This window comes from Tauraco erythrolophus, chromosome 6 (assembly GCF_009769465.1).
Source record: "Tauraco erythrolophus isolate bTauEry1 chromosome 6, bTauEry1.pri, whole genome shotgun sequence".
Taxonomy (NCBI): Eukaryota; Metazoa; Chordata; class Aves; order Musophagiformes; family Musophagidae; genus Tauraco; species Tauraco erythrolophus.
This window is the reverse complement of record NC_141470.1, coordinates 37,054,529-37,068,627: the sequence shown is the minus strand read 5'-3', so window position 1 is coordinate 37,068,627 and position 14,099 is coordinate 37,054,529. Positions and strand designations below refer to the sequence as shown.

Here is a 14,099-nt window from a genome sequence, read left to right as displayed (position 1 = left end):
CCGTTAAATATTCCATGTGAAATGAGAAAGGATGGATTCTTTCTGAGATAAATTCTGCCAGGCCTGTGGAGTAACCAATTTTATGAGTTTCTGCTGTCCCTTATCTGCACTTTGGTACTCCTTAATGCTTTAAATCTTATCTTTATGGTACTAATACCTCTGCTGTAGTAAGTTACCCTCATACAGTGTAAGACTTCTGAGAGTAATTATAATAAAATGACAATTAAATGTTGCTGAAGAACGTGAACTACATTCAGATGACCATCCTGCATACTGTTTTTTCCCAAATGAATTTCGTTTTCCAGATAAATACAAATGAATAACAGCCTCGTACTCCTTTTTTTTTTTTACAGGACTCTGCTCAGATTGAACTGCTTAAAGAGCTGCTAGATCTGCTAAAGGATATGGTGGTGATGCTCTTATCACTGCTTGAAGGTTGGACCTGTTTTTTTTTTTATGGTCAAATATGATTATCTCTGCTTAATAATGTAAAGTACGATAATTACATTAGTCTTTCTAAACTGTTTTTTAATTGCCTTTATGGTAGTGCCAGGAGAAAACCTATTTCATATTTATTTAACAATTATTCTGAAATGTACATAGTCATGAAAAAAGAGGACTGCTACAAAAAAACATGTTGAAAGAAAAAATACGAAGATTTAAGAACATTTTTGTTCTGTTCTCAGCATGAATATGAAATTTGTTTATTTAAGATGTAATGATGTCAAATAACTTCCTGTTTTAACACACTACTTAGGTAACGTTGTAAATGGAACTATTGGAAAACAAATGGTAGACACGCTTGTAGAATCATCTAGCAATGTAGAAATGATTTTGAAGTTCTTTGACATGTTCCTCAAGTTAAAAGATCTGACTAACTCAGATGCTTTCAAAGAGCATGACCCAGACGGTAAAGGCATCATTTCAAAGAAGGAATTCCAGAAATCAATGGAGGCTCAAAAACAATACATACAGTCAGAGATTGAATTCCTGCTGTCCTGTGCAGAAGCTGATGAAAATGATATGTTTAACTATGTTGATTTTGTGGAAAGATTCCATGAACCAGCCAAAGACATTGGATTTAATGTAGCAGTATTGCTAACAAACCTTTCAGAGCACATGCCTAATGATTCACGCCTCCAGAGCTTACTTGAACCTGCAGAAAGTGTTCTTAATTACTTTGAACCATACCTTGGCCGCATTGAAATAATGGGTGGAGCCAAGAAAATAGAAAGAGTTTATTTTGAAATCAGTGAATCCAGTAGAATGCAGTGGGAGAAGCCGCAGGTGAAGGAATCCAAAAGGCAGTTCATATTTGATGTTGTAAATGAAGGTGGAGAGCAAGAAAAAATGGAACTCTTTGTGAATTTCTGTGAAGACACGATCTTTGAAATGCAGTTAGCATCCCAGATCTCTGAAACAGATTCATCTGAGAGGCCTGAGGAAGAGGAAGAGACAGAGCCTAATTACATGGTGGATATTGGAGATGATGAGGAAGAAGAAAAGTCCCTGGAATCTGCTTCAGCTTTTGCAATGGCCTGTGTTTCAGTAAAGAAGAATGTTGCCAACTTTTTTAAAATGATCACTGTGAAGAACCTAAGGAAACAATACAGGAAACTTAGAAAGATGACAGTAAAAGAGATGGTGAAAATGTTTTTCTCCTTTTTCTGGATCCTATTTGTAGGGATATTCCAACTGTTCTTCACTATAGTGTGGGGAATTTTCCAGATTCTTTGGAGCACTGTATTTGGGGGTGGCCTGGTTGAAGGAGCCAAAAACATTAAAGTTACTAAAATATTAGGGGACATGCCTGACCCAACACAGTTTGGAATCCATGATGATGTTATGGAGGCAGAAAAAGCTGAAGGAGCTGAGCGTGGCATCAGAGCTGAACTCGTACAGTTTGTGAAGGGTGAAAAGGGAGAAACCGACATCATCTCAGACATTTTTGGCATTCATACAAAGAAAGAAGGTGGCTCAAAACATGGTCATGATGCTGGACTTGGAGATATTGCAGAAATCCTTGGTGCTGATATCCAGTTATCTTTGGAAAACACAGTTCGTAAGAAAAAAGGATTACAGGTATGTTAAAGAGATCTTGTATTTCTTTGCAGAAAATAATAATAATACAAATACATTACTGAATTTTCCATTAGTTAATAAATTATTTGCCAGTTAACTGACTAATAGATGTTCTCGAGAACATATTTTATAATCTATACTCTCAAAAATAAACAGAAGAGTTTTCGTGGCAGAAAAATTCAGCCCAGTGTGTTTAGATTTCACTGCAGTAAATTGCTGTTATTGTTCATTTGGATGCATTCAAACCAAAAATTGCTAGCAGCTTTCTGGGCACAGTTTTTGTTTTAAATGTTTTTTAGTCTTGTTTATTCTGCCCACCCCATTTTTTCACAGTATATTTCAATTACTTTTACAATCTACTTTCTCTATAGTAATGCCTTATCATTATTAGAATCATAGAATCATAGAATCATAGAATGGTTAGGGCTGGAAGGGACCTTCAAAGGTCATCTAGTCCAACCCCCCTGCAAGGAACAGGGGGGTTGTTTGTTGTATTGTTTTTCTTCTACATGCTTTACTGATCACATACAATAAAATATCCTTTTTTCCTATTATTTGAATAATTTTGCCTAAATTTATTGTTACTTAAATTTATTGTTTATCATATAATCACTCTTTACTCTTATTCTGTTTTAAGAACAATATATTTTGTTCCACTCAGCTGAGCTAAATATCATTTATCATTCTGTTTAAAAATGAATTGAGCTGAATGTCAAAACCCAAATGCATTTGTCATATTTGGAAGGCATTATGTTTCACTCTACACTTCAGATCTGTTTCTACTTGTTATTCAAATATATCTTGTCTCATCACTAATCCACCTCTTCATGACATGCTTTGCAGATATTTTTAAGAAAAACTCCTTCTGTACAACTTCTTAGTTCATTATTTCCTCTTCATTTGTATATTTTTCTCTAAGATGTCTTTATTACCTAGATTGAATACATTTTCCCGTTGATTTGTCTTATTTATTTATTAATTCATTTTTATGTGTGTATTTAAAAATGACAGTCTTTTAAAATCTTGTCTCATTTAGCATAAATATAACGTGGTTGGTATTTAAAGATAGTTTGTAACTATTGATAATAATGCTCAGTAGTTTATAGAGATACTTTGAGTTGTTAGTGTGAGGTCAGCCATGCAATTTGTCCAGATTTTGCCTTTAATATGTTTTCTAGTGAAACTTACCAAAATAATGTTTATGCTATTTCTGCATTACAGCAATTGCTATTCACACGGTGTATACGAATGGTCAAGCAATCCAGTTACAGCACTAGTGATATGATGTAACTATTAAGTGTTGCTCAAAGAAGAAATAGCATTGTAAGGACCAAAAATTCCCTTCAGGAAGTCACTATGTCTTTCATAAACATTTACAATAATAAAACTTACACAAATGGATAGAAATAGAAATTCAGCTCTGTATACTGGAAAATCAATTGTGTAGTGTTAAGGGCAATGATATTACCATATAGCCACAGAAACTGCAAAATAATTTATGGAATTGCATATGATGAAGATTGTTGGAGTTAGTTTTTACTGTGAAGTTCCACAGGAATCCAGGTGTCCTTGCATAATAGGTACAGTGCTCTGCAAGGGGAACTGAATAACAGTGAGGATGATGGTTCTCTCTGCTTGGAGGTGTCACCAAAGCTTAGTCGACTGCCGTGGGCATTAAAGACTCATCAGTAAGGAATAAAAGACAGGTCATTGTCATTGGTGACTCACTGCTTAAGAGAACAGAAGGCCCCATATGCAGACCAGACCCGCTGCACAGGGAGGTCTGTTGCCTCCCAGGGGTCAGAGTTAAAGATGTCAGGAAGAAGCTTCCTTCCCTAGTATGGCCCTCAGACTATTACCCCCTTTTGTTGTTTCAGGTAGGCAGTGAGGAATTAGGAAGAACCACTCCAAGGATAATGAAGAAGGACTTCAGAGCCTTGGGGTGCCTGGTCAAGGGATCAGGAGCACAGGTCGTGTTCTCCTCTATCCCTCCAGCTGTGGGCAAAGATGAGGAACTAGGCAGGAAGTACCAGCAGATTAATACCTGGCTCCGAGCCTGGTGTGTCTGGCAGGGGTTTGGGTTTTTTGACAGTGGCTGGGTCTGCAAGAGGCCAGATCTGTTAGAAAGGCATGGTAATAGCCTGTCCCACAGAGGGAGAAGAGTTTTGGGAAGAGAGTTGGCAGAGCTTATAGACAGAGCTTTAAACTAGGTATGAAAGGGGGTGGGGGTGCAATCAGGATCACTGGAAGGGAGCCGGAATGCAGTATGCCAGTGCTTGTGGGGGAGGAATGCACTAGCAAGATCGCGCAGTCTTGTGAATTAGCAAGGGATCAAGGTGTCATGCCGGGTTGCAGACAGAGCACGGGGGTTGTTGAGGGGTTGGTTACTGTGGAAACATCTGAGCATCATCAGGGGGCTCCAGGTACCTCATTGGGGACCCAACTCAAATGCCTCTATATGAATGCCCGCAGCTTGGGCAATAAACAAGAGGAGCTGGAGATGCTTGTGAGCCTGCAGTGCTATGACCTGATCGGCATCACAGAGACATGGTGGAATGACTCCTGCGATTGGTGTGTTGGGCTAGACGGGTATAAACTGTTCAGGAAGGACAGGCAGGGGAGACGAGGAGGGGGTGTTGCCCTCTATGTCAACGAACAGCTAGAATGCATGGAGCTCCAGCTGGCAAGTGATGATGAAAGAACTGAGTGCCTGTGGGCCAGGGTGAGAGGAAGGGTAGGACACTTTACAGTGGGAGTGTGCTACAGACCAAGTGGATGAGGCCCTACATAGGCAGATAGGAGTTGCTGCTCGTTCACAAGCCCTGGTCCTCATGGGGGATTTTAACCACCCTGATATCAGTTGGAAAAACAACACAGTGGGGAACAAGCAATCCAGGGGATTCCTGGAATGCATTAACGATAAGTTCCTTATCCAAGTGATAGAGGAACCAATGAGGAGAGGTGCCATGTTAATCCTCGTTCTCGTCAATACGGAACGGCTGGTAGGTAATGTTGAACTCATGGGTAGCCTTGGCTGCAGTGACCATGAGATGGTGGAGTTTGAGATCCTAAGGGCAGCTAAGAGGGGGAAGCTCAGCAAGCTTGAAACCCTCGATTTCAGAAGAGCTGACTTTCACCGTTTCAAGAACCTCCTTGGTAGTGTGACATGGGATAAAGCTCTGGAGGGACTGGGAGCCCAAAATTGCTGGTTGACTTTCAAGGATCATCTCCTCCGAGTTCAAAGGCATTGCATCCCCAAAAGGAAGAAATCAGACAAAACCACCAGGAGACCTATATGGATAAACAAAGAACTCCTGGCTAAAATCAAATACAAAAGGGGAATACACAAAGCATGGAAGCAGGGACTGGTAACCTGGGATGATTACAAGGAAGTTGCTCGTGTACTCAGAGACCAGATTAGAAAAGCTAAGGCCCTGACAGAGTCAAACCTGGCCAGCAATATTAGAAATAACAGAAAAGGATTTTATAGGTATGTGAGAGAAAAAAGGAAAACGAGAGAGAATGTGGGGCCTCTCCAGAAGGATATGGGTGACCTGGTTACTGAGGACATGGAGAAGGCTGAAATATTCAACTTTTTTGCCTCAGTCTTCACTGGCAACCACTCAAACCACACCACCCAAATCACAGAGGATATTGGCTGGGTCTGGGAGAGTGAAGAACCACCCAGGGTACGAGTAGATCAGGTCCGGGAACACCTAGAGAACCTGAAGGTGCACAAGTCCATGGGACCTGATGAGATACATCCACGGGTCCTGAAGGAACTGGCGGCTGAAGTTGCTAGGCCACTAGCCATCATATTTGAGAGGTCCTGGCAGTCTGGTGAGGTTCCTACAGATTGGAAAAGGGCGAACATAAACCCCATCTTTAAAAAAGGGACCGAGGACAACCCGGGAAACTACAGACCAGTCAGCCTTACCTCTGTGCCAGGTAAAATCATCGAACAGATTCTCCTGGTAGCTGTACTAAGGCACATAAAAAATAACCAAGTGGTTGGTGACAGCCAACGTGGCTTCACTAGGGGCAAGTCATGCCTGACTAATTTAGTGGCCTTCTACGACAAAGCTACAGCGCTGGTTGACATGGTTAAAGCAACGAATGTTATTTTCCTGGACTTGTGCAAGACGTTTGACACTGTCCCACATGACATCCTTGTCTCTAAAATGGAGAGACACGGATTTGACAGATGGACCACTCAGTGGATAAAGAACTGTCTGGATGGTCGCACTGAAAGAGTTGTGGTCAATGGTGCCATGTTTACATGGAGAACAGTGTCAAGCGGTGTCCCTCAGGGGTCTGTTCTGGGTCCAGTGCTGTTCAACATCTTTGTCAGCAACATGGACAGTGAGATTGAATGCACCCTCAGTAAGTTTCCTGATGACACCAAGTTGTGTGGTGCCGTGGACTCACTTGAGGGAAGAGATGCCATCCAGAGGGACCTTGATAGGCTTGAGAAATGGGCCAGTGCAAACTGCATGAGCTTCAACAAGTCAAAATGCAAGGTCCTTCACCTGGGTCGGGCCAATTCTAGGCACAAATACAAACTGGGCACAAAGTGGGTTGAGAGTAGCCCTGAAGAGAAGGATTTGGGGGTGTTTATAGATGAGAAGCTCAACATGAGCCGGCAGTGCACTCATGCGGCCCAGAAGGCCAACCACATCCTGGGATGTATCAAGAGAAGCGTGGTTAGTAGGTCAAGAGAGGTGATTCTCCCCCTTTACTCTGCTCTTGTGAGACCCCACCTCGAATACTGCGTCCAGTTCTGGTGTCCCCACCATAAGAGAGACATAGATCTGTTGGAGCGTGTTCAGAGGAGGGCCACAAAGATGATCCAGGGGCTGGAGCACCTCTGCTATGAGGACAGGTTGTGGGAGCTAGGATTGTTCAGCCTTGAAAAGAGAAGACTTCGGAGGGACCTAATAGCTGCCTTCCAATACCTGAAGGGAACCTACAGGAAGGCTGCAGAGGGACTTTTTACAAGAGTGTCCACTGATAGGACAAGGGGAAATGGGTTTAAGTTGAAGGAGAACAGATTTAGATTAGATCTTAGGAAGAAATTCTTCAGTACGAGGGTGGTGAGACTTTGGAATAGATTTCCCAGAGAAGTTGTGGATGCCCCCTCCCTGGAGGTGTTCAAGGCCAGGTTGGACGGAGCCTTCAGTGGCCTGGTCTAGTTGAGAGGCGTCCCTGCCCATGACAGGGAGGTTGGATTAGATCTCTAAGGTCCCTTCCAGCCTGTGCCATTCTATGATTCTATGAATCTGTGCTGAAAGCCATGCAAATAAGAAAAGAAATGAGCAGTAAACTAACAGAGTTTGCTGACAAATCTAAGTTATTGGTAGCAGTAAAATCAAGAGCTAACGGCAAAGTTGCAGAAAAGCCTTAACATAGCAGATGAAAATCAGTGAAGTGATGTATATGGGAGGAAAAGTTATAATTACATGGAAAATATTGGATTTTGAGCTCATTTTTACTGCTTGGGTAGGAAATCTTGGGAATATAATAGAGTTGTACAGAAGTATCAATTCAGTTAAAATGTCAATCAACATAGATCAAAAAAGCAAACTGAAATTTTGAATTGTCAAGAAAGGAATAGAGAGAGGAAAACCTCAGAATATTACTATGCTCTACGAATCCAAAGCGTATCTGTGTCTTGAAGACCAGGTTCCCCCATATTAAAAAGAATGTGATAAAACTGAAGAAGGTTCAGTGAAGGTCAAAAAGCTATCAAAACTTGATATGGAATAAATCTTGTGTATGGAATTAAGTAGGTTAAGGCTCCTCAGCCTGGAAAGGAGATAAACTGAGAGAGCATACAATGGATGGAGAGCACAGATAGGGATTTATTAATTCTTTTCCCACCCTATCCCTTAGAAGAACTAGGCATCATCAAATGATCTCTGAACTACCGTCCACCGGCTTGAGATTTTAGGGGGAACTCTGTGGAAGAGTTACACATGCTTCCATTACATATACTAGATGAGGTTCCACAAATAAGAGGTGAGATAAGCAAGGCAAGATCGCTTTAGTAAATTCTTTCGTAAATTATTTCACTACTTCTGTGTGAGGGATAAGTAGCAGGGGAAAAGTTTAGATAACTATATTTATGTATTAACCAGAAATGTAAGGGAATGCATCAATAGATAAAGGGTGTTTAAGCACTTTGAGAAAATACACAAGAGAGTAAAGAGCTAAGATAGTTTTTTTTTCAAAAGTGAATGGTAGCAAATTTAGGCACTTTAGATTCCTTTATGAATCTAGGACTTTGGAGCCTGCATCCCTTTGATTTCCAGTGAAGCTTAGGTACTCAAACTGCATTTGAAATGAGTTTACTTCAATCTTGCAACACTGAGTCTAAAGGTGTTTGAAGTCCAGGTCTCAGCTTCTTTGCTGCAGTTAGCCATCTGTAAAATTGTATATTGTTTTTTCCTTACATCAAGGGAATGTTGTAAACACATACTTAGATGGTAGTGAGGTGTGACAGTAAAGGTTTAGTGAACCATTAGCCCTCCTAAGATAAATAGTTTGAAGAAAACATTACCTAAGTAAAAGTTGTTTAAATATTTGTCTGATTTCAATTGCATCAGTTGATCTTGACAAATAAATTGGATTTTGTAATATTTGATAATTACACAGATTTTTGATGTGATCATTGATGTATTATTCCTTGTTTCATATTTTGAATGAGGCAAACGTTTCGTTTATCGATATCAATAAATTTTCCCATTAACAAACTAACATATTTTAACGTATCGATCAACAAATTCGTTTATCGATATCAATAAATTTTCCCATTAACAAACTAACATATTTTAACGTATCGATCAACAAATTCGTTTATCGATATCAATAAATTTTCCCATTAACAAACTAACATATTTTAACGTATCGATCAACAAATTCGTTTATTGATATCAATAAATTTTCCCATTAACAAACTAACATATTTTAACGTATCGATCAACAAATTCGTTTATCGACAAATAGACCCATCCACCGCCCCAACACGTCTCCGTAGCTTACAGTAAAGCATAGCACTGAAGATGCTAAGACGGCAAACCCACCTAGGCCCAGACACAAAAGACTTAGTCCTAACCTTACTGTTAACTATCGCTAAACATATACATGCAAGTATCCGCACCCCAGTGTAAATGCCCTTAACTTCTCATTCGAGATTAAAAGGAGCAGGTATCAGGCACACTAGATCGTAGCCCAAGACACCTTGCTCAGCCACACCCCCACGGGTACTCAGCAGTAATTAGCATTAACCAATAAGTGAAAACTTGACTTAGTTATAGCAACATATAGGGTTGGTAAATCTTGTGCCAGCCACCGCGGTCATACAAGAAACCCAAGTTAACCAAATACGGCGTAAAGAGTGGCATCATGTTATCGTACTAACTAAGATCAAAATACAGCTAGGCTGTAATAAGCTTAAGATGTACCAAAGACCCATTTAAAAACAATCTTAGCCCACATACAAGATCAATTAACCTCCACGAAAGCCAGCTTGTTTTCCACATAATCAGTAACTGCATTGAGTCTTTGTGAGGGTATGTATACATACCCTTTGTATTAGGGTATGATCTGGATGTAGATACCTTCATCCTCAACTGTCACATACTCTGTCTGATAACTATGTATAATTACTTTAAGTTGTTCAGTCAACTGGGCTAGGTACAGTATTGATAACAGTATACTGAAAAAGGCTATCAGAAGAATTTCTGCAGTTTTCACAGTTAAAATCTAGTCTGAGCTGTCTATTTTTAAAAATCTAACACTTAAAAAGCTTGAAGTGGTATATAAAAAAAGAATTTGGTAATTATTTTGTTTCTTAGAAAACAGTAACTAAAGTTACCAAAATTTTATTTGAATGGATCAATTTTGATAGTGAAAATACTTTTTGCAGATATCTGAAATTGCAAAAGAAGCTGAAACAGAAAGAAAAGCAGACGCTGAGAAGGCTGAGTAAGTTATTTTTATACAATTCCTGTTTAATTCCCTGTGAGTTCGTAATGCTAGATAATTTACTCATTCATCCCTGTAACAACAGTGATTGCCTTGACTGAAATTATCATAGATTTCGTAGATTTTCTAGGTTGGAAAAGACCTTAGAGATCATCCAGTCCAACCGTCTCTAATCTCCCATTAAACCATATCCCTAAGCAGTTCATCCACCCTTTTCTTAAACACATCCAGGGATGGGGACTCGACCACCTCCCTGGGCAGCCTATTCCAGTGGCTGACAACCCTTAAATTAATTCACTTTATGACCCTGTGATTGACACTGTGTACCAAATCCCCAAAGTTTTCTCTTCTTCAGCCTCAGGCTCAAGAAAGTATGTGTGAACTCTTAAAATTTTTATTATCCACCTCACACTTGGCGCAGTAACTTCTGCCTGGTTTTTGGCTTTTTACCCTTTTGATCTCCCCTCAACAACTCTATTCTTGCACATCATTTGAAACTAAGGTCACTTTTTTTACTCCAGGTTTACTGTCTGCCTCAAGTCTTTTACTTACAATAATTTTTCTCCCAGTGTCAAAACTAACTTTCAAAGCCACAATTTCTGAATTGGAATTCCTTCTAAATGAATGTATTTACAATACAAAAGTTTGGCTAGGTATTTTTGTTTAGATAACCTTTCTTCTAGCTTGGAAGATGGTGAGAAACAAGATAAAGCAAAAGAAGTACAATCTGAGCAGCTAGAAGAGGGAAAGATGAAGAAAAAAAAGCGAAGGCATGGACAAAAGATTGAGAAACCCGAGGCTGTTATGGCCAACTTCTTCAAAGCTTTGGAAATTTATCAAACAAAAATGCTTGTAAGTTTTTCTTAAATCCTTTTAGTCATTGAATTTTTGTTTATGTAATATAGAACACTTGTTTGATATTGAAGGGAGAAATATCATCATAAAAGAACAGTAGCATGAGTTTTCAAATGACTGGCTGTGTTGAGTCTTCTGTGATTTTTGTAGTACTTCATAGAGTTATATAAATAAAGTGTTTATATATGTAATTTCTCTTCTCTTGGTCTAACAGGACAGATTAACCTCCTGAGCTCCTTATTAGGAGCTCCTTATTTTCCATAATCTAACTTTTAGAATCTCTAATTCTATTTACTGTAAGATTTTTCTTTGTTCTTAAAAACATCAAATGATGAACTCTCTGAAACCTTCTCAAGTAGTTAATTCCAGTATTCTAGCGTTTCTTTTCCAGACTTCCTGCTAGAAAGTTTTACTTAATATTCTATTTCAGTCTTCCGTGTTGCAATTTTAAGGCCATTATTTTTAATCCCATTTACTATGAAATGGGAGAATAGGCTGCCAAGAAATGCCCTTGCTCATTAGAACTGCTGTATGAAGGCAACACAATCATGTATTTACTTTCTTGGAAAGCTTGCTGCCTACTTTTCTTATCTTGGTATTAGCTACAGGCCACCTCTAATTTTATGTGTTTTTTTAACTTTCAGCACTACTTGGCAAGAAATTTTTATACCTTAAGGTTTCTTGCTCTATTTGTTGCGTTTGCCATCAACTTCATTCTTCTATTTTACAAGGTAAGATTAGGCATTGTTCTTTAAATGTTTTTTGTTTACTTCCAGAGCAATATTTAATGATGGTTTCAATGCTTGTTTAATAAAGCCATTATTACAAGCCCTTCAAACATGAACTAAAGCATTTAGATATGAAGTAGTTCAAATAATATTTTAAATTTTGTAATTAAAATTTGTGATATTAAATCTATTCCATTTTTATTTTACTCAGGCTGAATGAAAAGACTTTTTTTTCATTCATCCTTTATAGTTGAGCTTGTATTTCTAGGCATTTTTTAATTTACTCACATAAGTCTGTTATTGTTTGAATTGTTAATCTTGTAATGAGAAATTTGAAATCTGACTAAAATAACTTAAATGTCAAAACTGTTGTGGTTTTATCTCTAATTTGTTTTAAAGATATTGAGAGACCTCAGTTCACCTGATTATTCTGAATGAAGTACAAGTCCATCTGGCAGTGATAGATAGGAAAGGGTCACTGGGAGCCAAACAGGAATGAACAGGACTTCAGCTTTCAGATAAAGCCGTCAAAAGAAGGGCACTTAGGGCATTTATTTTAAAGTCCAGGATTTTAAAGTCACTGGAAGAATTTAGGGCAGTATGTCAGCTTTATGGCTTGGGGTAGTTACACAATACTGATTAAGTCTTCTATTAATTTGTAAGCTCTAAACTAAGACATGAAAGAAAAATTCATGGACAATGTACAAGTTGATAACATGAGAACTTTGTTTCTTTCTAGATCTTAGTAATCAGGAACAACGTAGATTACAAAACAAACCCTAAATTCAGTTGTGTTAGATAACCCTGTTATTGCTTGGTTCTTCCAAGAACACATTTTTGCGTAACTTTTTCATCGTTTGTTTTGGTTTTGCTATGGCACTGTTAAAGGAGAGATTTGTAAACTGCCATATGCCTGTACTAGCTTCTTCTAGATTCTCTTTTCAGTGACATGAGATGACGTGGAGACTTCTGCTGTGAAAATGAAGGATGTTATTATTACAAGCTAATGCTCTATCATCGTCCCATGAACAAGCTTTGCAAACATCATTTGTCATTATAGCAAAGAAAAAGCTTTAAGGTTTATTATGCGATTTCAACATGCCTGAATTTCTCTCAGGTGACAGAAGAGCCACTTGATGAAGTAGAGGAAGACTCTAATCTCTGGAACTCTTTTGATGAAGAGGAAGAGGAGGAGGGCATGGTGTTTTTTGTTCTACAAGAAAGTACAGGTTACATGGCACCTGCTCTCAGAGCACTGGCAGTTATTCATACTATCATCTCCTTTGTCTGTGTGATTGGATACTATTGCTTAAAGGCAAGTTCTGAATCTTATTACTAATCTATTATTTGTTAAAGAACATCGTCTGTGTCCCAAAGTGATTTTTGGAGCTAATACTAGAATACCTATTTTTACCTAGTTGTTTACAAATTCTCACTATTCAATATGTAGATGTTTTCCTCATGTACTCAGTCTGGCAGAGATGGACTTAGCTTTCTTCATAGCCGTGCATGTGGTTTGGATTTGTGCTTGCACAGTGTGAAGGCTTTCTCTTTGCGTTATCCACTCTGTGCATCCCCCAGTGAGCCAGCTGGGAGGGGGCACAGCTGGGACAGTTGACCTGAACAGACCAAAGATTTATTCCATACCATGTAACATCATGCTCAGCAATAAAAACTGAGACGAGGGGGCTTGTCTTCCAAGGTGGCCATTGCTCTGAGACTGGCTAGTCATTGATCTGCTTGTGGGAGGTGCTAGTGTGATGTTTGGTCTTATACAGTATTATAAAAAAGTACTTAATACTGTAGGTAGATATCATGGTTTCTGAAACTATATAAACCATGACAAAAACGTCCACTGTCATTTTCATAGGTCCCTCTGGTTGTATTCAAGAGGGAAAAGGAGGTAGCTAGAAAGCTGGAATTTGATGGACTATACATAACTGAACAGCCATCTGAAGATGATATTAAAGGACAATGGGATCGCCTGGTAATAAACACTCCGTAAGTAAAATTAAATGGTTATATGTAAACTGTTTATAAATATCATAGCTCATTATGCCACTGATACAGAATGTTTCCTGTCCACCTGCCACCTGATTCATCTAAAAGAAAGGCATTTTTCACCTTATATTGGATGCTACAGTAGAAATCCTGTATTACCTGTTTATTTCATAAATACTGTCGTAACATGTATTTTCCCCCTCCTTTTCTTTTTCTAGTGTTTGCAAGGATTGTGCTTCTTACCTCACAAGGTCTCTCCAAGACATTTCACATATTAGTCACTATAGAGAAAGTGTAAAAAAGATAACTTCCATCCTTTTCAGTGACTCAGTTTCACATTCATATTGTACAGCAGTATTCTCCTGCCTTTCTTTCCCACTTCTTGCTAACAAAATTTGTGAATGATAAGAGAAGTAAATCTACTGTAAAATAGCAATCCCAGAATTT

At 38.8% G+C, this 14,099-nt stretch overlaps 1 protein-coding gene across 1 annotated transcript in view; it reads left to right on the top strand.

Annotated features, from left to right (window-relative positions):
* Positions 1-14,099, top strand: part of RYR3 (ryanodine receptor 3) — a 203,647-nt gene that overhangs the window by 175,656 nt on the left and 13,892 nt on the right. Inside the window, 7 exon segments of the mRNA XM_086613614.1 lie at positions 354-435; positions 758-2,082; positions 10,010-10,068; positions 10,752-10,920; positions 11,568-11,654; positions 12,769-12,966; positions 13,522-13,652. Of these exon segments, the coding sequence (XP_086469740.1) occupies positions 354-435; positions 758-2,082; positions 10,010-10,068; positions 10,752-10,920; positions 11,568-11,654; positions 12,769-12,966; positions 13,522-13,652 (2,051 nt within the window).